General features: G+C 42.8%; 1 protein-coding gene across 6 annotated transcripts; it reads right to left on the bottom strand.

Annotated features, from left to right (window-relative positions):
* On the bottom strand, positions 1–24,506 carry LOC109628211 (G patch domain-containing protein 2-like). 6 transcript variants are annotated; one of them, XM_069535474.1, is made up of 10 exons: positions 24,373–24,506; positions 21,250–21,915; positions 15,812–15,873; positions 14,951–15,109; positions 14,540–14,619; positions 14,387–14,451; positions 14,260–14,299; positions 14,073–14,164; positions 9,367–9,455; positions 1–3,435 (listed from the first exon to the last, which is right to left on the bottom strand). In XM_069535474.1, the coding sequence occupies exons 2-10, from the start codon at positions 21,909–21,911 to the stop codon at positions 3,311–3,313; spliced, it is 1,374 nt and encodes a 457-aa protein (XP_069391575.1). In that variant the 5' UTR covers positions 21,912–21,915; positions 24,373–24,506; the 3' UTR covers positions 1–3,310. The 6 variants fall into 6 exon arrangements, 4 of the variants coding, with proteins under 4 accessions (XP_069391575.1, XP_069391577.1, XP_069391574.1 ...); XM_069535476.1 differs by having other exon boundaries at positions 9,367–9,451; positions 24,330–24,417; XM_069535473.1 differs by having other exon boundaries at positions 24,330–24,416.

Genomic DNA, 24,506 nt, shown 5'->3' with positions numbered 1-24,506 from the left:
TCATGATCACCAAAATTAATTTATTGCATACACATTCAGAAAAGAACAGGTATTGCAGTTTTTCTCTACATGGAGGAATGCTTGACATCACCTGCTGTATGACACAAAGTCAAGGCATTAAACAATCCCTCAAAGTCACGACACAACTTATCATTTTAAAACACACAAATGACTTAAGTGCAATTTCTTAAAACAGCTTCTTATCCACAATAGTCCATAATCATACAGAATTTATATAAGAGCAGAGTATCCACCTCGTACTGACAAATATTTTGACACAACACATAAAACAGAGCTACACTGCACGTTTGTCTGAATTTTACCATTGTAACATCTCACCTAGTGACACCGTGCGTTCTACAGGAGTAATCCTCTTTAGATCATTTGCAAAGCAATTAGGCATGCCACCAATGCTATTAAATATAAAGATAACAGCCTATGAGATAAGATGCTATTTGTACCACGTATCAAATGTGGATAGCTGCCTAAGAGCCCTGATATCAGGGAGATATATTTAAATCCTTGTAAATGAAATTAAAAAAATATGATAGTAAAAAAAATTGAGATATATCTACTGTACTATCTATCATGAAACTGAATTTATGAATTTAATGACTTCAGACCTAAATCCTCAATTAATGGACCTATAATTACACCACATCATAAATACAACACATTTTACACAGTGCAATCACTTTAAATGCATGGCTTCACGGATAATATAAACTCTAACATTCCATTGAACGAGGCAAATATATAAATACTTTTAGCTGCCATGAAAACATGAGATAATGTCAGATATATTGATCACTGCCTCAGCGACAGTCGCAGGAAAACCCCAAGACCGCACAAGGTTGGATTTCATAGTGAGGGAGCGCCCAGATCAAAGCGTGTCGCGTTTTGAAACCCAGAGTGAGTTGAACTCCGGTGACTCGCAACATGCGTTTGTCAGCAGGAACCAGAGAGCCTCTTTTGCATGTGTTTGTGTCATCACTACACACGACATAGCAAGAACAAACGCCACTGACAAGAAAGGAGCCAAAAAGAAAAAAAAGAGAGCAAACTCCCCGGTGACCTATGACCCGGGGCTCGGAGGGGCCACCCTGCATGCATACAGAGGAGGTTCAAACAGAGTTTATGACTGCATTATCTCTCCTCCTCCTCATCACCTCTCCACCCATCAGTGGACACTGGGAGCCACCGTGCTGGAGCAGACAGACCAGGCATCACTCATTCACTCGCCTCCTAGGTGCCTTTGTCAGGTGATTGCTTGGCGGAAAAAGGAAAACAGATCAATACATCTCCCATGGGCCTGACAGGTAATCTTTACCTGGGATGAAATATGAGTGGTACCAGCCTGCTGGATTCCTTAACTGTAACAGGGCAATTGACTGGCGGCACGGAAGCCATTTCCCCCACTTCCTGGCCATCGGAAATTCATTTTGGGGCACGCGGTCTGGCTGAGATGTCATCATGGTGACTGCTAATTACAAGAGAAGTGAGGTGATTCCCCTTTTCCTACTAATGGAAATGTATCTGAAGTGATGCGCCTTCCTCCCCTGTCAATGCCCTGGCACCAAAACACAGACTGACGGATAAGGGGACTGCGAGGAGCTCCTCTTAAAACACCACACAGTCAATACCTGTCAACGTGTTCAGGGACATACGTCTCAAAAAAGCCATCATTATATTCATCAAAATCTCCTTCCTTTCTAATTGGGACCCTTAACTCGTGCTATTCCTATTAATCAAGTGTTTATTCCTGGTGCTGGAGGGGCCCGGGCTGCTGCTGCTGGACTCTGGGGGGGTGCAGGGGGGTGAGTGCTCGCTGCTTCCACACTTTGACTGATTCCCGTGGCAGGATGTCTTCTTGTGTGAGGCATCCATTTAGACGAGTGTGCACACACAGCATTTATAAATGTCATCCCTGGCCAACATGATCACATAAAGCCTTCTCAGACGGATTATTGCAGACATATAACTCACGTTAATTGGCAAATCTCATTCCGCGAAATGCGATTCTTCACTTCAATATGGCTTTAAAATGTCTGAAAAGACATCTGATAATTATGCAGCTCATTTCACTAAAAAATATATCTTGTAATCATTATAGAAAGTGCATATACCTGTTCCTCCTCGCATAAAGAAGATTTTAAATATGCTTCATTTTTAAAAAACAACCAAGTTCACTCTGCTGTCTCTCGTCAGTTGACATTTTAGTCCCTTCTCAGGACACAACAGCAGAGATGACTTCGTTGTATGCAGGAGTTTTTAAGTCAAGCAGACTGCATCACTTGACTCCTACATAAAAATGCAGTTTTCTGAAAATGCCGCTTGTTTACCAGCTTGGCGAGAACTGCTGTGTTTGATCGCACTGTTTGCTGCCATTGATCTTTTAATGCATCTAATGCCAAGGGAGCCAGGGAAATGTATACCCCAAGGGGAGGTGAAAATAGTGCGTACAACTCTCCTCTTCTGTCTCCAAGAGCCCCTCCAACCTCTCTCTGCTGGCTCTCATCCACTCTGCACACAGCTCCGAAAAAGCAGCGTATCCGCCGCCGCTGAAAAACAGCCTGTTCAAACAGACTTTGCAACTGGCCTTGAACTTAAATACGTTTGGGGGGGGATTTGAATATGGAAGGTGAGCTAGAGAGAGAACAGAGGCGGCCCTCCAAGGACCGCGACTACACTCCCTCTGTGTTGTGCTAATGAGCACCTTTGTACAAACTGTAGCTTTTCAAATCCATGCTAATAGGAGGCCTGTACTTTGTGTGGCTCTCTACCGGCGGTCGCCTCTCTGAACCCGGTAGCAGCGTGTGGTAGCTAAACATTCTGATGCTCTCCTGTCTCAGAGCTCGCTACGTGCTGCTGCACAGCCATTGTTGGCTTCCAAAAAGTACAGAAGACCCCCGCCCCCATCCCCCCAGCTTCACCTGACAATGCTCCCCGAGTTCCTGCTGAGAAACGCTGCACTACTAGAGTGGACAAAATAGTCGGATTGTGAGGCGGCACATGTTCTGAAGGCTCTGTTTGGAAACAGGAGCGGCTGACGGGTCTTGAGTCGAGTGGGGGGCCCCTTGAAGCTGCCGTCTTTCTTGAGGAGATGACTTAACAAGGCTTGATTGCATTAACATTTGTCACATGGGAAAGACTGGATCTCGGAGTAACATGCTGATTTGAAGACTAACGATGTGCTTTGTATTTTTTTTCTTTGTCATTAAGTTTGTGTAGTGAGAGGAGATGAAGCCTTTTCATTCTCAGGCACAACAGAATTCCTTTTGTCAAGTTCTTCTATGCACGTGTCCAGTGTTCAGGTGTCTCCACGGTCCCCCTGGAGGAGAGTCTGTGAACCGGCTGCACTCGTCTCTGGGGTTGAGGTGTTACTGGCTCCCTGTGCCTCTTCTCTCTGGTGATCCTTATGAAATGAGATGCTAGCTGCAGAGAAAAAGACAACACATATCATATTCTGGACATGTAGCACAACAGAAAAAAGCAAAAGATACATAAATCATATTTTCCTGTCAATGCAATGCCCCTCAAATAAAAATTAGATTTGGTCCATGAGTCATGGATCTCTGTGTTTTAGGTGTATTGAAATAAAACCTTAAGCAATCCTCTTCTAATGGGTTAAATATTAATGAGGTTTTGGTCAAGTGAGCCAAATCCAATTTGGCCCCATATAACTTGTGGACATGGTTATTAAAAGGCCAATCTGTGCTGCTCCTATGGCTTAACTCCCCCACTCTCTTCTCTCTGGTTATGCTGTAAGAAGCTGTATGTTTTTAACTCCATTCATCACATGTTCACGTCTCACTGAACGCCTTCCTTCTTTAAAGATCCTGTTTTCTCTTGATCTCACTCACCTTTAAAGCTTTTCCTCACCACAAGTGAAGATATCTTAGGGAGAAACGAGGCCAATTTCCGCAGACGAAAGAGAAACTCTAAAACAATTGTGCTCCCTAACATGCTTTCCTGCTTTTCTTTCTTCAGGTTGATAAATAAATCTTTTCTGATCCCCCCTGCTGCCACCCCAAAAAAAAAAAAAAGTTAGTGGCGGTCACAGAAGACATTTTGAAGGCAGTCCCAGAGCAGAGGACAAGGGAACTAGAAGTGACATTGTGGCTCTGGGCTGTCTCAAAGGATTAGGCATTACAGCATTCACTGGCATGTGCTTTTGCTCGTTCCCATTATATCTGCTTGTGCCTCTTTCCAGATGACTTCTTCCCCAAACTGATCCGGCGGGCAAGATAATTGATTAATATTTCTTGAGGGAACGATGACTAACCGTTGCTGAGGTTCAACCCAAACACTCAGGTTAAACACAGTCAAAGGGCTTGATCAAAACTCTGAGGTTTTTCATATTCGACAGAAACAAAGAAATGGCTGGACACATTTAGTCTGGGAGTGTGTCGATATACACAGTGCAGAGCTTTTGTCAGAGGCGAAGGTCAGAGGCAGGAGAGTTTTTATAATGTGGCTAAGATGATATAGAGAATAAAGAAGATTAATATTTTAGATCCTTAAACATAAGTGAAGGTCCTACAAATTTGGGGAATAAAGAATAAAGAAAGTCACATTATTATTGTTCATATAATTGTACATACAAATATAAATCAAACTATGCACAAATACTACATTACAAGTTGAAATTCCGCATTCAAAAACTTGGTAAAATACAACAAAAATCTATTCATATTTGCCTCATGCTGCCTGAAATTTTAAGTACTTTTTCTGCTGTAACGTGGCCCCAATGACTGATATCGTATGAAATTGTTTACGACTACAGCTATTACTATACGTGAATACCTTTAGAAAGTTAGGCAGCTTAGTCCAGTGGTTGTGAGATGATTAATATATGACATATAATTAAAAAAATGTGTCACATGCCTAAAAGGGTGGAAACCACTGCTTTTATCATTAACAATATATTGCATTATACTAGATTAACACTTGACAAGTTGCTGGTAACTATATTATATCTGAATATATAGAAAGAGTACAGGAGTAAATGTACTAGTGTCCTCTACTGACTCTATGCAGGTAAATAATATCATTCATATACAGCTCATTCAATTGTTATTATCCTTGTATATTAATGTGTATGAGAAAATAAAAATGATGAATGCAAATAATAAACTGCTGATGAAATAACATCTATTAAAATACAGCTAGATTAAAAAGAAAGACTATGGCAGAATTACAGTACACGCATTTGTTGTGGGTGATAATGGGAGGTTGAATGGAACCATCTTACCATCTTAATAAGCTCTCATGTGATGCTCTCTAAAAACAATCATTACAGGCCTTCCTGGAGCAGCCCCCTTCCCCCTGTTTATTAATCAGCTAATTACACATTGACAGTAATGGGCCTGCTGATTCCCACACTTAAATGAACAGGGCTGAATAGCTCTTTAATGATTAGCCTTTGTGTTTCTCGCTACTGCTCTCTCTTGCTCTCTCCTTTTCACTCTCACACACACACACACACACACACACACGGGACATTCAAAATCAGACCTCCCGGTGAGAGGGTTTGCACACAAGTGAGTGAAGCAGCACCTGACAGACTAGGCTGCTCAAAACAAATCTGTCTCCACACAGCAGAGACCAAACAGAAAACAATTAGAGTGAGTTACAAAAGCAGCAGGTTTGTGGTTACACCACATCGACTTCAGAGAAGCCTCCAGCAACAGCGAAAAACCCATGAAAGTTTGGTGGACCAGTGCAGGCAGGTGCAGGTGGAGACGGAGGAGATGTGGGGGGGTTTTGAAGGACGCGGGCAGGGTGCGGAGTGGAGCCGGAGAGGGCGAAATAGTGCGGTGGGCTGCATTTCTGTCAGCAGAAGTGATGGCTGAGTGGTAGCGTTATTTGTCTTGTGCTGCCACACGGACCTCGCACCAACCTGGGCATTAATGAGAGGGGGGCCGGACCGCCGGGCAGGAACACGGCAGGCCTCCGACGCAGGTGATCTGTCACGCAGCCATCTTGCTCGGGCAAGGAGACACATGAAGACAAAGGGGAGAGGAGAGGCGGCGGGGCTGAGTGAGGGGCGGGCTGGCCTCCACATGGGCACCCTCGTGTGGCACTTAACCAGCACATAGAGATAACGCACGCCTGGCAAGATTAATCAAACCACATTTAACCCGACTTATTTACCTTAAACTCTTTTTGAAATGTAAAACACTGAAGAAGTTCAAGTTTGGGTTTATTACCTTCATCCCTTTGTAGAGATAAAGATGAAGGGCATCAGCAGAGAGACAGTGAGGGGGGGGGTAAAATCGCAATATTTAATTAGTCTGTGTGTGAGACCAGCCAAGGCTATTAAAATCCATCAGGATCTTTACACGTACTGATTCATCTCTGCCTTCGAAATAATTCTAAAAATTGTAGAGCGCTTAGAATATATTAAATTTCACGTGTGACAAAATCTAAAACTAGTGCAGTGCCAGTTCTAAACATTTCTATTTGGAACGAGCTGTTTAAATGCTGCTTCATTGTTTTACATAAAATGAAACTAAATTCTCACCATTACTGAATGATTTACTTAGCTGATGTTATTTTTTAGTACATTGTTGTTCAGCTCAGTGAAATGCACCGCAGCAACAAATCAAACATGCGCTAAAGAGGAAGTGATTCTATGCATGTTGTTGTCATAATGAAGATCAGCACCTGTGGATGTCTGTCAGTCTGATATGGTGAAATAGAAATATCTAAATCATCCAAATGAATCTTGTGGGACAGATGTGACTGCTGACAGAGCACTTTGAACCTGCGGGCTGCCAGTTGTTAGCCACTACTGTAATTTCACTCAGATTGCCTTAAGCCTCGCCCCAACTGACTGATTTGCCTGTTTAATCAATTTCTATTAATATTGAAGGTATCTCCAGTCCACTGCACTTCATCAACAACACACATGGCAAGTTTGAAGACGACAAACAGTTCACGAGATCCTAATAAGTTTGATTAGTGTGTAAATTCAATTTTTGACCAAAATAAAAATCAGTACTCTTACAAAAAGACGCAAACTATGGTAAAAGCCAAGCTAAATAATATTAATATGTATTATTTCTACCATAAAAAAGAAAGTTGGGATGCTTTGTTCTATATCAAGTAAAGATTTGTTGGATTGAGTTGGATTTCTGGATTGATGGTGCTGAGAAAAGTAGAAGATGGCCAATTTAAGGCTGAGAAATGGAGTGGTCATCTAATCCAAACAGAAACCTGACTTGATAAGTTGCGGTGTGGGTTTTTTTCACAGCCAGCTCCGGCACTGCTGTGGAAGTGCTAAAAGGGTAAAGGAAGAAGACAAAGCAACAGCTGGGTACCGGTGGAGTAATTCCCCCGGGAGCCCTGGAGGACACCTCGATACACAGACCATTTTCACTCCTGATTACAGAGTTTCAAATCAACCACTAACACATACAACAATCCACTTCCTGTGGCCAACTCAAACAAAGACTCGGCTGTCGTGTTCGCTAAGAGCAACACCCGCCGCGGCGCCGGTCTCTCTGCTAAATGCAGTAAACAATCTCACAATGCAAACAAGATGTTTACCTGAGAACAACTCCACTCGACAAAGTGTTGAATCTGATTCTGTCTCATTTATGTCACACGTGGCAACATTTATGTCAGAATGGCGACGAACCAAAATTTGTACACAGAGAGTGTGAAAGCTTGTCAGGGTGAATGTGCATCTCCTGGCGGTGGTGAGATTACTGAGGAGAGACACGGTGCAGCAGGCTGCCAAGGTAAAGATTTATATAGAGCAGTTGCAGCTGCAGAAACTGACATTGGACGACATGGAATGCATGATAAATCACGGTGGACAGGGGGCACTAGACTCAAGAAGCAGGAAAACACTCTGTTGTGTTGCTGAGGGGGGATGTGCCAATCGGGGACTAGATCTTCAACTGTATTCAGAAAAACATTAAATTACACATTAATTACTATATTTTTTATTTGCAGTTTGCAAATAAACCCCCCCCCCACTAATAATTGATTTAATTTTTTGGAAAACAATTCGTTTTGGGATTGAAAAACAGGCATTTCCACCTCTTCCTTCCTTTACAACAGACAGTGGATCTGCTAACTGTCGACAAACTGAGGGATGCCCCTTGTTCCGCATGTTGAATATGAAGGGTCCTTAAGGGTCAGGGGTGAATCCTTTTTTACTTTTATGGGAAGTGGTTCAGCGCTGGGGAGGTGAAGGACAGAACTGCGGGCTGTTCCATCACTCAGTGCAATAAATGGATGCAATCTGTATCCAAGTAAAGCATTGGCTGTTTTTAAATTCCACCTCTTTTATCCAAATGAATGATGGACCCTGGTACGGCACACTGTGCGGCAATATTAATATACATCAGAGGCCTGCACCCCTCACTAAATCAGGGAACCACCGGCATTTGTTATTTAAATGACAAACAGCAGCAGCCGGAGTGAAAGCACAGAGAAAGGGAACACAGAAGAAGAGGTGGACAAACCAATTCAGATTTCAATCCAGCAAAGACACGAGGCCCCGAGCCATCAGTCTAATGAAATAAGGCAGCTCCACTGGTCCAAACAAACACGTCGGCTGCTGCTGGATGCCACCTCCGACAGGGTGAGCTCCACAACACACTTCTCTGTCTGACTGCTTTCTTTCTCTAAAGCACCACATATTTTACATTTGGTAAATTTGGTGGAATAAGACAACATTTACTGACAAGTCTAAGAACTTAAAGCTGTGCTAACCCTGCGAACATGCTCAATAACAATACTGACATGCTGATGTTAAGCAGGTGTAATGTTTACAACATGTCCTTAGTTTAGTGTGTTGGCATGCTAACATTTTCTAAAGTACTCAACACACAGGAACAGCTGCGGATGAAAGGAAGTAAAATGTTGGAAAAGTTGTTGTTTGACCTCATGGTCAAAAAGTCAGGGGATCACCAAAGTCCTTAGAATTCATCAACTGGACTAGAGTGTAGATACCTGACCTGAGCCCATCGGGATGTGGGCTTGGGCAAAAATGTTGAAGTGATATTCACATTTGAGTTGGTTTTGGATACAATAAAACTGTGTGTCTGTTTGATTTGGGTCGGGCTATGTTAGTTTTCTCTCGGGTTCAGGCAGAATATTGCAGCCCGAGTCACACTCTTGTCCGAACACCACAAGTGAATGCAGATTATCGATGTAAACATTGTAGAGATATTTCAGCTGGAACCAAAGTTGTGTACTAACACCTTCACAGCCTTTGCACCAGCAGTGGCTAAAAATGCAAAGCTTTACAAGTGATTCCACTTCAGAAATGAAACCTGCAGCTCTTTCTTTTGAGATGCGTCACATCTCAAATCTGCAGGTTTCATCAGTATGTGCGGAGGGTGTCACCTGATGTTGCGATGGGCGAAGCTCTTGTTTCCCTCCTCCTCCTCATGAAGTCTCCTGAGCGTGACAATCCTGAGGTGAGGTTAGTCTGCCTGCGGAGGGAGGAGGGGACACACACACACACACACACAGAGCAAATGTTACACACAGATATGATGAAGTATAGCTCCCTCCCGCCACAACGCAAACATACATGTAAAAATGTGTAATTTCACAAAGGTCAATAAATGCAAGCACAGCACATTTGTAAACGCTGTTAGCCTCAGTACTGTGGCTTCTTTTTTGGCCACATCTTAATTTTTCTTCATTAATCCCTGTTTTCAACAAGGAGCAGAGGTGCCGGGGGTGCACGTGGCTGAGTCACTGCAGAGTTCACATAAACAAATTACACCTGCTCGGTGCCTCCTGTGTCATATTTCAAGAGCCCTGAGATAGGAAAAGCCCCCCCACCAGCTTACTGCAAGATGTAAAGATGTAAAGTTAAGGTCAAGGTCCGATACCTTGGTGGTTGGGGGTGTGGGGTGTACGTTTGTGCATGGGAGGGGTGATTTGATTTGTGTGTGTGTGTGTGTGTGTGTGTGCGTGTTTTTATTTAAGATAAAAATCCAGCATATTCTTGTTAAAATCAACTGTCCAGCATCTCAGAGAGGATTAAAGGACAATGTCACACTGTTTGAAAATGCAAATAAACAAAACCTAAAATCATCACAGAGCACAGAACAGCAGAGAAGCCCACAGCAGACAGCTCCTTGTTAACCAGCACGGCTCATCTCAGGCTGCAGGCTACATAAAGCTCACCAACCCTAACCGGCACATGCTACAATAAGACCCTGTCAGGGCAGCCTTTTAACAGGCAGCATGTTCCATGACCTCAACACCCATAAATCACATGACGGGTGTGCAGGAGCGGGGTGTCGAGAGCTGTCGAGTGCAGGCCACGCTTTGAGCGAAGTCTCTATGTTGTATAATCAATAGATATAAAAATAAATGGCCTGACCGTTATTCTCTCGCTGCTACCCCTCTCTAATAAAAACCCAGTAATGCATATTTCATTTACTTTTATACTTATTGATTAGCTGTACTCCAGTTAGTAAATCACGTGCCTATCGATCCCTCAATCGTACCTCTGTCGGATAGCACATAACCAGCCATTTGCGCCCCTGATAAAAAGCTCAGGCATTGAACTCCCCACAGTAAATCTTTGCAAACTAACTTTTTAATTCCAAAATCGATCCGCGTTTAAACGTCGCATTATTTCACAAGGCACGCCTGCGGTATTAAAAGTAATACACTGATGCATTTGGTCTTAATGTGTGGAGGTCCATCCCTCCGTCTCTCCCCTCATTACACGGCGACCGAGGGCCCCTGGCAGCCTGGAGGGAGGCGAGGGCCCTCCCCGTGCCGCCGAAAGCTCATGGGGGGCCAACCTGGAACCCACCGAGACGCTCAGCACAATGTTAATCAAACATAAGAATACCATCAGCTGGATCATTAACCAAGACAAAACACCACCATTCATCTCAGAGCAGAACCTGAAGGATTTTAATAAGTATGTTACATGGCTCGGTATAAAACTGAAAGAAGCGGTAAAAAAAATGCACAACACCGTTTTTATTATTTAACATCTGTTACTTCATCAGTTTTCACAGCTTGACAGATGTCAGCCTGTTGTTCTCTCCCTAAATTTACAGAAAGTGTGATGAGAAAACAAAGATTGACTTCGAGGCAATGAGCAATGAAAAAACAAGTTATGTGTAATGAAGATGGTGCGAAACAACAACTAAATTCTAACAAAGACACAAGGACACAAGGAAAAAAGTCCCCCAGATAGATTTTTTCAGGTCATATGAGACACTTAAATGCAGCGCTGTCCCTATAGGGTACAAAGTAAAACGGCACTGACACAGGGTCAATTGTAATTTTGGCGCCCACATCCAAAAGCAAATATATCAATTAGAAATAATAAATCAAAAGAGGAGTGAGGAGCTGCAGTTACAAAATGGCCATCTATTTTCATTAGGGTACATGGTGCTTCAGGTGTGAGGAGGATCTCAAGATTAATAGAGGTATTCAAATGAATCAGAAAGGATTAGGGTCTCCAGGGAACATAATCGATAGCTCCAAATCAATAATCAATAGGCCACTCACACCAATATACTAACTGCTGACACCGAGATCTCACAATTAAAATGAAAACTGGGAAGGGAGTGGCGTAAGACTATGATTTATCTCCAAGCACAAGTGTCATTTAGAAATAAATAAGTCAATAGATAAAAGCTGCTGCCGCCTGGTTCAGGTGGGAGGCAGTTATGCATTTTAACGTGGCCGCCGTACCCAGAGCATTACGGCCAAATCCCACAAAGCATTGCGCCCCCGCACGCGCCAATACCAGGATAAACAGCATGCAACCTCATACAGCCTTTATCACTTAACATCAAATCTCTGATTGTCGCCGTCAAGCCGCGCCAAACGGGAGATGACAGCTTTTATTAATACAGTATCATTTCAACCTGGCCGCGGTGCAAGATTAATGTTTACACTCGGCCCACCAGAGAAAACACTTTGCTCTCAAGGGTGTTTGGAAACAAAGAAAAGTCAGATGTATGGGGAGCTCAGCGCGAGAAATCGATCACACGGGCGAGATGTTGAAATGAAATGAAAATGTAGTGAAGTGAAATCAAGAGTGGACATTAAAAAGTTTGTTAGGAGCAGGCGTGAGCATCTGTAGCGTTCCTCATTGTCATGCATAGTGACATTTCTAATTGTCTGGTGTTGTGTTTGTGTACGGGCGTAATTTGGAGGAAGTTAAAAGGACGTAAATGTGCGTGGAGCTGGGTCGTAAGGACGGAGCAGCCGTCTCACTGGAGAGTGGATTTGAGTAGCTTTGGGAGATAGATTCGGCTCGTGCCTTCCAACGGGACACATCAGAAGCCCCTCTCGTCAATCCCCCCTCTCTCCCTCATTCATTTGGGAGTATGATTTATACTTTTTGAAGTGAAGGGTCTTGAATCCCACTATAAAGGAATTAAGAGGTCTCCCCTGAGTCCGCCATTCAAATGAGAGCATGGCAGGGATATGAGGGCTTTTTAATAGAGAGAAATTAGTATTCACAATGCCTCAAACTGGAATCTGAAGGAACCTTTCAGGTGGAGAAGAAAGGGCCAGTTTAGAAAAAGAAAGCCCTAAGAAGTCGGGGGCTTTTCATAGCAGTCGTGTTTTTGCCCCTCATCAAGGAGTGCTGGAGCGCTCTGTGAAATAACCCCAGAGAGAGTGAGGAGAAAGAGTGTGTGTGTATGTGTGAAACTAAATTAAGAATGCACCATAAATAGGCAGAGTGGAAACAATACAATGAGGAGACCCACAGTCTCGAGGCCAAGGGGGCTGCTCAGCTCCTCTATAGTCCCCCCATAGTCCCCCATCCAGATCCAACGGTTGCAGGGATGACTGGGAGCGATGTGATGCTTTGACAAACATCTTTTGGATAAATCCCCGTTTTTAAAAAATGTTTTTGTGCAGTCCCAGAAATGCAGGGATTTGAATCTGCATTACAACAACGACATCAACACACAGTATTTCTCTATTTGGGAAAAGTGACCTTGAAAACTATTGACTAGAAATCATACTGCATCCAACTGTAGCTGTCTGCTGTCACTTCAGCTCAGACTTAGGGCCAGGATTAACAATAACACTAACAATAGGCTCCTGTACAGACCAATGGGCTTCTGTGCTGATGACACATTACTTCTGTTTGCTCACAACATGGTAAAATACAGTGGATTTGTATATGTGCTCAATCGCTTTCAAATAAATGCATTAGTTTATTTAATTTATCTTATTGTGGTTTTTTTACAGTTTGTTAACGGGAGGTATAACAGGGAATTAGACCTCTTTAGGGTCTGTGACATCAGTGTGTTGAATAAAACACTCTACATTCATTTGTTTGTGGATGGCTTTTTGGCAAGTAAAGAAAAAAATATATAATGCACAGTATAAAATGCACATATAATATATAAAATATATTGCACATTTCTTCATTTGGTGTAATAACAAAGCTTTATTGTCACTTCTGTGTTTTGTCACTTTTGAATCCCAAGAGTTACCGGCTTGCATGAGGGTTTAATGAGGTCAACAAAAGATTTGCTTATGTTTACATGCATGTGTAAATATATATATATATATATAAGTATGTGTGTATGTGTGTGTGTGTGTGTGTGTGTGTGTGTGTGTGTGTGTGTGTGTATGTATTTATTTACATAGAATTGGAGGAAGTAAATCCAATGTCAACACATACGGTTAGGATGAATGTGGACATTTATAATTTGTGTGCCTCTGTGTGTATAATACTCCACTGCAAAGAACCTGCATCAAGTATGCATGTATTAAATATTAAACAGTTCTCTAGTGTATTTGCAACAGAAATATTTTAGCTGTAAAACATGCACTGAATTCACTAATTTACAAAATCACAACTAACAATAAATGTGTGTGTATGTGTGTGTGTGTGTTCCCCTCTGATATACCTTTAATAGAGGATTGTTGTCTCTGAGGCCTAATTTTAACATAGATTATTTTCCTAAACAGTGACCTAAGCTGTGTTTGATTTAAGTGACTGAGCCACAGACTTTATCGATATATTGAGCTTTGATTGTACGACCGGTGTGTCCAATAGGCCCTTGAGAGGCTGCTTTATTTAACGTGGCATCAACTACCTGTTTGTGCAGATTGAGGAGGAACATCTGAGGTGGGAGCTCTCTGACATCATGTCAATAGGACACACGGGTAATGGGCACAAAGGATTCAACTGGAAATTGAAAGTATCAATAACATTTAGATTTTGAAATCAGAGGAAATTGGTCAGAAAGAAAATAAGGCTTGGAAAAAGATAATGTAACATACCTGGCTTCGTTCTCGTTTTCCAACAGGTGGCAGCCAAAAGCTAAAAGGAAACACGATGATAAGTTTAATGATTGGACACAAAACAATAATGGAAACTGATAAAAATTTGTAAAAGAGTTCATCTTACTCTCTCTGATAGGGACCTTGGGAGAAATGTCTCAGTCTCTCTACAAACACTGGCATCCTGTTGCCCTGTTCAACACATATGGAACAGACACAGTTAGAGACTAAATTAAATGTGTTTTCATTAAGTCTAGTAAAGATGCATGTTTGCTTTAACCTTGCTGGGAATCCTCCGCTTGTCCTTCCTGATGCAGCAGGCAGCAGAGCCAGGCAGCTGTTTAAGACGTGATGGATACCCTGCAAAAATACATGTATATTCCCATTAAGCAAAATGATCAGAAAATAACAGTAATTAAAAAACAAAAAGAATCAGGAACAAAGAGAAAGCAATGCAAATTATTTAATAACCAACCAGGTCAGAGAGCATTAAAGAAATATCTAATGTACAGTAAACTTTAGAGCAACGTACATGTAAACATTCAACAGTTCTAGCAAACTAGCAGCCAATGCAGTGAACTAGTACAAGTGGTTTCTTCTCTTATTGTAAAGGATTAAAAAAAAGTATGCTCTGCTCAGTCTTTCCAGGACTGATGCTTTGTGTCTAAAAGACAAAATGATCCACTGTTACCTCTCCGAGAAGGCCGTGCAGGTTGCAGGAAGGTCGCTGGTGGGAGGTTATCCTCGAGGGAAAGCTGGTTATCTGAGTCCCAGCTGGGCAACAAGCTGGAAACGCCTGTCCCAGCTCCGCACTCCCCCTCGAAGATCCAGTCACTCTGCTCGTCATCGCCTACACACAAGGAGAGGGAAAAAGATGCTGCATGAGCCCGGATATCACCGCGGCAACCATCATATTTTTACCAAACGTACACCAGAATTTCCAGATTGAAAAATTGTGCTGTAGTACTACTCCTAACCCACTCGAAGCACCACTTAAGCCTGCAGTGCCACCAAACACACATCCATTCATCTCAGTAGTGCCACTGCAGCCTCCGTTAAAATGCTGGAGTCCAAATCCCCACCACAGTAAAACGGCTGAGGCAAAAATGATGAAGTGGGAGCTCTTTTAACCACAGCCAGCTCTTCTCAGACCTGTCAGTCAGCAAAGCGCACACAGGAACCATGCCTCTCACAGTCAAGGTGTAGTGACAACTGTTAAATCAGAGGCCGCCTGGCCCCGCCACGGCTAATGAGATTAGCAAAGGCTTCAGCGCTCATTAACACGACATGACAACGTCTTATTAGAGTCGTCTGGGTGCCCAGTACCCAGCCCATTGTAACGAAAACCTCCCTCTCTAGCCCCAGCATTCCCTCAGAGTCGAGGAGGGTGTTGTCCATATCTGAAAATGTCTCATCTTTCTTTCGTCGATAAAGAAAAGAAAGAAAGTCAGTGAGATCCAAGCACTCAACATGCAATTAGCTGTTTGCCTACTGGTTTTAATTACAGTGATGAAGTAGCTTCACTGTGCGTTAAAAGTGATTTTTTTAATACCTTGTCTTCCTTCATCATTGGTGAAGAGGCCGGGGTCACTGCTGCATGTACTGCTGGTTTCCCTGCAAAGAAAAAAAAAGAGACAAACATCACATGTGAATGAGCGGAGTCGACCTCTTCCTTTCATATCTATGACATTTGACGACGGAGGACTCTGTTTTGATTTGTCCTCTCAAACCTGATGGGTTCTTTAGGTCGGACAATGTTACAGCATCTGAAAAGGGAACAATGTAAATCGGAAATTTACATGCCCCTCTGATGTCAATATTTAACGTGTAGCATTCAATAATGGAAATAATGAAGAAGTCCGGAGCTAGAGGTCGACATAAATGAAAATGACACAAAAAGACAGAGCGTGCTGTGTTCTCCCTCGTTGCGATAGCAAACACAAAGGCATGAGGAGAGACTCTGATCGAAGCCACTGAGTGACATGCACAATCTAATTGAATATCCTCCGCTGTCAGCTCCAATCTAATCTGGCCTGCGTTGTGGAGGATGACAGGAGAGCGAAACACATTCCCCTGCCCACCCCTCCCTCTGGGTGTGCCCCACACGCAGAGCGACCCACAGACGTGCCGCTTCCGCACAACAACTGGCCAACATCTGCTGTGTGGGCTGCCACCTCTTATTGCCTAGCCTGCTCCATCGCCGCTCCACTCAACGCCCCCAGGCAACCCCACAGTTACACTCCCCTCCACACCCTCGGTGCCCCCTCCGCTCACCCAGACCACCCTGGGTTTCTCTGCCTTTCTCACACCTCAGCCACCTTGGACTGGATCCTCCAGACACTCCAAGGTCACGGAGGGGGGGTCAGGGAGGGATGGGAGTGATGCGGCTGGAGGGACGAGAGCTCAAAAAAGGATTTCTGCTGAACATGTACCAAGTTATCACACTGCCGTCCCTGCTTACTTTAACACGCTGAGGAATGTGGAGCATATTTTTTAATTATTCTTCAGTATAAGTTTCCCAAATAACAAAGTATTTCATCTTTTGACTTATCAGCTCCACATAATCAGAAATATCAGGACTTTGAAAGGATTTAGCAAGAATCAGAACCGAACAGACAGGGAAAATATTCTCGTTTTTTATTGAAGAATATTTTTTTTTCCCAATGTGGCTCCACTAATTTATTTCTTTTGGGTTAACATTTGATATATATATATTTTTAGAAAATGCATATTTACCAACATTTCTGTACATGTGGCATTGTTAAAATAACAGATAGCAGATAACGGTTAAATAATATATTTGTGACCCAAACTACGAATCTGCCCTGTGCAGAAACAGCTGGGTTTGCAGTTGACAGTGGCTGTGGTCATAAAGTCATAAAGTATTGACAGATGTATAACACATTGATGATTTTGGTTGATGGTTTGATTTGTAGACAATCACACAACTATACAATTAGACCACTGCTACATAAAGCTAAGTGCCATTCTACTTTTTCGTGCAAGAGATGGAGCAATTAGCCTCCTGTTAATTATTGCTGACCTTGCTTAAAGGAGAAAGCTGCAGGGTCAGATATGCGCTGATACGGTGCTTTGCCATATTGCGTCGGCCTGTCAGTTATGGCGGGATCAGAAAAAACATCCGTCCAGCCTGTGCGTCTTCCTGGCCAGATGGTCCTGCATCATCTCCCCTCACATCCACGAGAAGCAGATGTGAGAGGGAGCGGGCCTCTCCGGGGAATCTGGAAGATGTCTGGCCTCGCCCAGAGACACCGGACTGTCCCTACACCCCCCCCCCCCCCACCCCCCCACCCCCGTCGAACCCCCTCAGCCCTCTCCCCAGACTGACTCCCCAGGCCGCTCCTCTGCCGTACCAAACCTCTGGACACGTTGGCTGGCATCTGGAGCACGCAGCAGCGCTCCAGCATCAGCAGAGGACCTAACCGTGATCTACTATAAGCAGCAAACTTCCCTCTGATGATTAACTACCAGCAGCATGGCGTCTTTCACAAGTACAAAAAATGGGTCTTCCTTTTATTGGAGGGACTCTGTGCAAAGTTTGAAAAAGAATCACAGGTATAAACAATTAATTAGAGACACCCATTAAGTATTTATCTGTATTAAAGGCGTAATGTGATGTCGCTTGGAGCAGCACAGGGCCGATGCGAAACCGTTTCCATTAAGTACTGCCTAATTAATGCCATGAATAATTGAGACCCCCATTTTTCATGGGGACCAAAAGAAACACGTCTTCTTTCTTCAGCATTGACCTTTGATAAGAAAAGTTGACAAACATTTTGGGCGAACTTTGTCTCTGTCTCACATGGAGAAAAAAAAAAGAGCCAACACATCACTGCAATGTATGATGGGAGCTCAAATACAGGAAGCCTCTGCACAAAATATCAGTTCCCTTAGCGAAAATTCACATATTCTATTTTGGATTAGGCACCATAAAACAAATAAGTCTTAAATAGTCATTATACTGTGTTTATGTGGTGAAACAAAAGCAAGGGTAAAGACAAAAACTGCATTCCAGTGTTTTAAAGCTGAACTGAACTCCGCACATGACCCGATTGTCTCTACACAAGCCAAGGAGGTGAAGCAAAACACAGTATCCAGATGAGCACTAATCATTAGGATATAATCCTCAGCTCCTGAGAGAGGCAGACCAGTTTGCACAGAGATTACAGGCTAGCTGCTATTTATTGAGCCTGGGCTCATTCTGCAGAGGAATAAAGAAGAGGCACAGACGAAGGGGGGCAAAGCTCCGATAACAATGGATCTGTGGGCTCTTCAAACAAGCTGCCCCAACCCAAATCCATGCTCTCTTCCATGGGTGTCTGATTATAAGGTTATCCCACTCTCCCTGAGCTGCAGTAATTGGATTAGTCTCAGAGATTTATGAAAATTAACTTCAGCAAATGCCGCTTCCCCAAAAAGAAAAGAAAAAACTACTTGTACAGTTTTCAAAATATAAATGACGGCCTGATGAAGCAGCGTGTAAGAGAAGCGAACGCAGTAGCTTTGTTTTTCCTGGTGGAAGCACCGGAGTCAACATCTCAGAGATAGACGTCACACACAGCCGGAGACGGGAGGCTGAGCCCGGACAGCGTCTACCCACAGGTGAGGCCTGCTTGCCTGGCCAGCCTGGGCGTCAGGTGGCCTCACTGCCAGCAGGCTGGGCCAAGTCTAATCAAGGATGTGGAGCCCAACTGGAGCTGCCAACATCTGCTCCGATTGCACTTGGGTGGCTGAAGGCGAAGCTCAGTATGCACATAGGGGGAGTGACCTTGAGGAGAGGCATGTTTTCAGGGAGCAGACACTCCATATGAAAAAGGTTAATGGAATGAATGGGGACCAGAGAAATCTGAGTGCTTCAAAGGACATTTCAACAATGGCATGTGTGTCTGACATGAAATGGGCCGTACACGCTCTGTGTATAAATACTGCTGTTGTACAACTGTCAGCCCCTCATCACTGCTGCCATTTGTTCATATCCTTTGCCTCCGCCAGGGCTTAACCATTAGATTGTTGAGGCCTCAGTGTGGTGTGGCAGTCTACTGAGCAGCAATCAAGAGCGTTGGCGTTGTGTAAGTGAGAAATGATTGACAGCGTGCCACGGTGTTCCCATTTATTTCTTCTCCGGAGCTGTTTTCTGTCAGAACGGCTATTGATTTTTCCATAAAGTAAGAAAACAAGTACCGTTTAGGGGCTAGGCAGGTCAGCACAAATGAAACCAGAAGATGTAAAGCCTTCTGTCTGTCCCATTACTGGTTACCTCAAACGTCTTCTTCTCACTTTTTTTATACGATCAACAGATAATCAGATCAGCGAGGAGATTTACTGTGCAGGAGCATGACAGGACTTCGTGAGTGGGAACTACAATGCTTAAAAAAACCATAGTATGAGGAGCTCCACACCATAAATGATTATGTATCTACTCACACTCATGTGATGCATTTAATGGCTACAACACTATTTGCACATTGTGAAAAATAAAAACTCAGCGATTCCTTAATATAATCATCGTCAAAATAGGAAAACCTGAACAATGAAAAAAGAAATCCTGGTTCTCTCCTCCTCCGTTTTTCCATGGTTTTTCCCCATCAAAGGAATTTCTTTGGTGCATTTTACCTTGACAGAATCAATGATCTAAGTCCCAATTTATTTATTTTTTCTTATACACCATTTTGTCCAAATTCTGAGGACGAAGGCATTTAGCTGCATTTTATATATTCTAAAGTTTGATTTGTTTGACATGGAGAAATGTTTAACTTTATATAATGATGGATAGTTAATAATATCTCTTCTGATTGGCTGGCCACGTGTCCTGTATGAAAACTAACTAATTAACTACAACTGTCAGATTAATGTAGTGGAGGAAGACAAAATCATATTCTCTTCCACAGAGTCCTCCACGTCCCTTTATAGTACAGAATGCACAAACTAAATTTTGTAATGCTATACCGCTGCTATATTCTGCCAACAGTCCCACAATGCAATATGTTATATAGATTAAAAAAAATGATTTGACATAATGATGCATAAGGAGTTTTCTTATGTTTCTAAAATCTCTGTGCTCACTGAGCCTCTGTTATAAAGGAAGTAGTGAGAATTCTGAAGTGACAGTAGTTCATTGTTAGAATTATTATTACGTACTGTGTTTCCACACCACACTGTAATAACCACTGCACTGTGATAATATAATGTGCTCTCGGCCGCCAGTTACAGCCACATTTAGTTTTGCTAAATAAAATGGACACAGGAGGTTGCACTCTGGGACACTGGGACAGGCTCAGCTTTAATTACCCAGCCCAGGACAGGAATTCATTTCAAAGCAAATCAATACCACACCAAGTCACTTATTTATTTGTGACAATATTTCTCGAAAGGAAATAATGAGCTGGCAGATGCCCGGAGGCATAACTATCAAAGATCCCTCCCTGGTGATCATTCCAGCTATAGGAGATGAGGATGAAGAGACTCTATCATTCATTTTTAATGTCAACTCAATACTTTAAAGTGGAGTGGCATGATTGTGATACATTTTTTTGGTTAAGTTGAGGACACACTGAATATTGACAACTGGCTCAATGAAGAGAGGCAGCATAGATCATCTTAAATGTCGCCTTGTTTAATTGCTTCTGTCTGATAGTAGTTATGCCCATGACTTTTATGTTATGGGTTTAACTGCCTTGGTAACTTTCCATTCAAAGGGTAAAAAAGGGCTTTCGGGGGTTTGAGCTCCTTTTTTCACTATGGTTTTAATCTTGACTCATTAAACACTGACACGGTTAACATTTGGCTTGTTGCAAAACTGTAAGTTAAATGAAAGGTACTGAAAACTGCAAATGCTGAATTTTCATAAATAGTGGATCTCACTTTTTTTCCAAATGGAAGCCAGATGGGGACCAGTCTCCACATCATTGTAATGAATTCAATGGTAAGGTTTAACTCTAAAGAAAAGTCAAAACAAGAACAATCTATTACCCCTCAGACATGTTTTCATCTGCGCCATCTCCGTGTTCCTTGACTATCTTCCTCTTCCAGCATTCTTTCCCCATCAGCATGGCTCCTTCAGCATGTCTGTCCGCTCCCATCCAACCACCAGACCTCTTCTTCGATCCTGACAGCTGCTGCATCCTCGACGACCTGCACCTCCGTTTCCCTTCCACACCAGAAACGTTTAACTTCTGCTGCAGCCTGACCGTGACGCCTGAGGTCATACGCTTGACCTTCCTGCGCCTCCTGAGTGGCCGTCCAGTAGTGTTCTCAGTGAAGGAGTCGGACTCCGGCCAGGAAGGCTGCCTCGTCCTGGCCGGGCCTCTCATGATGGAGTGCCACTGGTTGGTTGAAGTCAGGTCATCAGAGTCGCTGCAGTTGGCCACAGAGGCAGCAATGGCTGAGGAAGAGTTCTGCCTGTACTGTTTCGCCTCATCCAAGCTAGACTCGGAGGCCTCAATCCAGCAACGTCTGTGATGCGTCGGATAGAGCGAGGACTCGCGGCAGCGCTTGCGGACTCTGCGACGGCGGATCTGCCGGCGCTGCTGCAGCGGACTGAAGACCATTTCCTCCCACAGCTCCCCGAGTTTACTCTGCTCCGAGGACTGCTCCAGTGCAGACACCAGGTCCTGCACCAGCTCATCCATCATAGTGCTGAAGAGGAGACAGAGGAAACTTTAGTGGTGACAAAGAGTTGAAACTGTGGATGATGGTACATTAAAATGAACTGCAATAGATATAAGCAGGGTAGATAAGTCCTCTGGTCTGCTTGTTATAAAACAGTGGTACAACTGATAGTTTATAGATTTGGAGGAATTTCGCCACTGCACTGATGAATCACTTTGATCATTCAGGCTGTTAATTACCTGGATTTGCCAAAAGATGATATTTCCATGGAGTTGTTTTATCTATACAACTCATTTGAGATTCCACCACTAATATAGTATATAGTGACATCATAATATAAAACTACATTGTATTGATATCCCTATTGTCAAGAGCTATTGTACCCATGAGCCATTTGAGTTTTCTTGTTCTGAAATTGCTGAGTGAAAAATAAAAACATGCAAAGCCATAACATCCCTTTAAATATCTATTACCTCTGCTACAAAGGGGTTGATGTTGGCATCTGCTTTTGGTTATTTATTGGTTTGAATGTTTGTGAGCAAATTATGTAAAAACTACAGGACAGATTACCACGAAACTTGGTAGAAGTTGGAGAGCGAAGAAGCCAATAAAATTTGGTTCAGATCCAGGACAATGTTTTTCACTTTCTTTAACAATTTGTGATGAGGCATTTTTCAACATTTCCCAGAGTAATGATATTTGTGATGTCATATGTGATATATATGAGTTTGTGCAATTTGGTGTAGATTCAAATAAAAACCTGTGAAAAACCTTGTGAATTTAAATGTGGTCTCAAAAGGGGACTATTGGGCCCTGGTGGAGGTATGTGCTCTGCTGAGTGCCCTTCTGGTTTAGTTAGATTTTTATTTAAAAGGAACAGTGTGCAGCTCAAATATAAATGTCAACATGTCACGCACTGTACCAGTTAAAAGCCACAAGCTCATATGCATCTGTTTTCCCTCGTTAGAACAAAGAAACAGCACAATAACAAGCAGTGCAGAGTAGAAACAAAATATAAAATTATACAAGAAGAAACACACGAGCTATGCAAAGCAACACTACACACAATAGCACATATGCTTGTCAAATAAAAGCAAGTCATCCATTACATTTGATGGAATAATAAACTCGGTGAGTGCAGAGCTGAGCAGCTTCTAACAGACTCTTTGAGTTGGTTTTGAAAGTGCTGATGGAGCTGCACATCGTCCAACAGGCTGTTCCACTGATTTGTGACTGTTACAGAGAAAGCTGATTGTCCCAAATACAGAGCTGTGAAATGGTATGGTATCTCACAGAATTTCCTAAAAACTGTTGGTGGGGTTGTAACAGAAGAGGCAGGATTGTAAAAACTGACAATACAATGTCAAGTCAAGTCAGATTTATTCATGTAGCTCGTAAAACCACCGGAGTTTAGTCAAAGTGCTTTACAAACATGGGGAAAGTCAAAAACAGTTCAAGTATTGATGAAAAGAAAGACAAAAAGATCTGTCATCGCTCTAGATGCACTTTCACGAATGGCTTTTAAAATTGATTCTGTTTAGGGTTTTTCAAATAATTTATGATTCTTATAATATTTTAATTGTCCTTTACTTTTAAAATATGTTGCACTACTATGTTGCCTTTAGATTTTGTATTATATCATGTGCAGTGGTTGATGTAAAATGACATTGTATTATTTTGCTTGTTTCTTATTACTTCTCTCTGTGAAGCAGTCTGTGATGGCTGGTTTGAAAGGTGCTATATACATAAAGTTATTATTATTAGTGTAAAAACAGTGCAGCGGAAAGATGCAATAAAAGAAACACAATATAAAAGTAAACAAGATTTTTTTTAAACAGATACATTGAAGGAATAATTAGATATAATCAGGCTGAATTAAATGCAAGATTAAAAGGTTTGATTTTAAATTAGATTCAAATGATTGATAGCAGGGAAAGGCCTAATGTTGTCTTGACGTTAGTGAAAACATTCCCTGTCACATGTAAAACCAATGAAAATACGCTGTGAATGTCAGATGAGATCATCTCCAGCTGTGAGTGCAGCATTAGTAACATTTGGCCATGACATAGGAAACACCACAGCTACATTAGCTCTACGTTCTTTTCAGATTTAGTATATAGCCAAGCTGGTGTTCCATTAAGCAGCATCATAAAACACTGGGCTGTGTGTTGACACTGTGTAAAATGTGTCCACATCAGCAGCAGCTAAACCCCCCATAGCATCTTCATTAGCAGCTAAGCTAACAGCAGGGAGGCTACAGCGCATCAGATGCTAAACAATAGCAGAAGCTGGTGTGTGTCCATGCTCAGTGCAGACTGTTACATAACAACTCACACGTGAGCTCAGCACAAGGACACATCTCAACACACACACCTCTGCTGTCTACAGCCAGCGACACGCTGTGTTATATGCGTATAGAAGATGCGCAGCAGCGATCGTACCGTTGAACAGTAGCAGTAAAAAACCACAGAGTCCTGAACTCACCAGTCGAAGCTTGTCTTGTTTTGTTTTCAGCTGCACAGCTGGGACACCGCACTTCCGCTCTGTGGCTCAGCCAATCAGGAGCCTCCGTCTCGCTGTGACGCGTCTGCAGAAACATCCCGCCTCAGCAGCAGCGT

Source organism: Paralichthys olivaceus, chromosome 12 (genome assembly GCF_024713975.1).
Source record: "Paralichthys olivaceus isolate ysfri-2021 chromosome 12, ASM2471397v2, whole genome shotgun sequence".
Classification (NCBI taxonomy): Eukaryota; Metazoa; Chordata; class Actinopteri; order Pleuronectiformes; family Paralichthyidae; genus Paralichthys; species Paralichthys olivaceus.
Note: the sequence above shows the minus strand (reverse complement) of the source record. Positions and strands in the feature narration are given on the sequence as shown.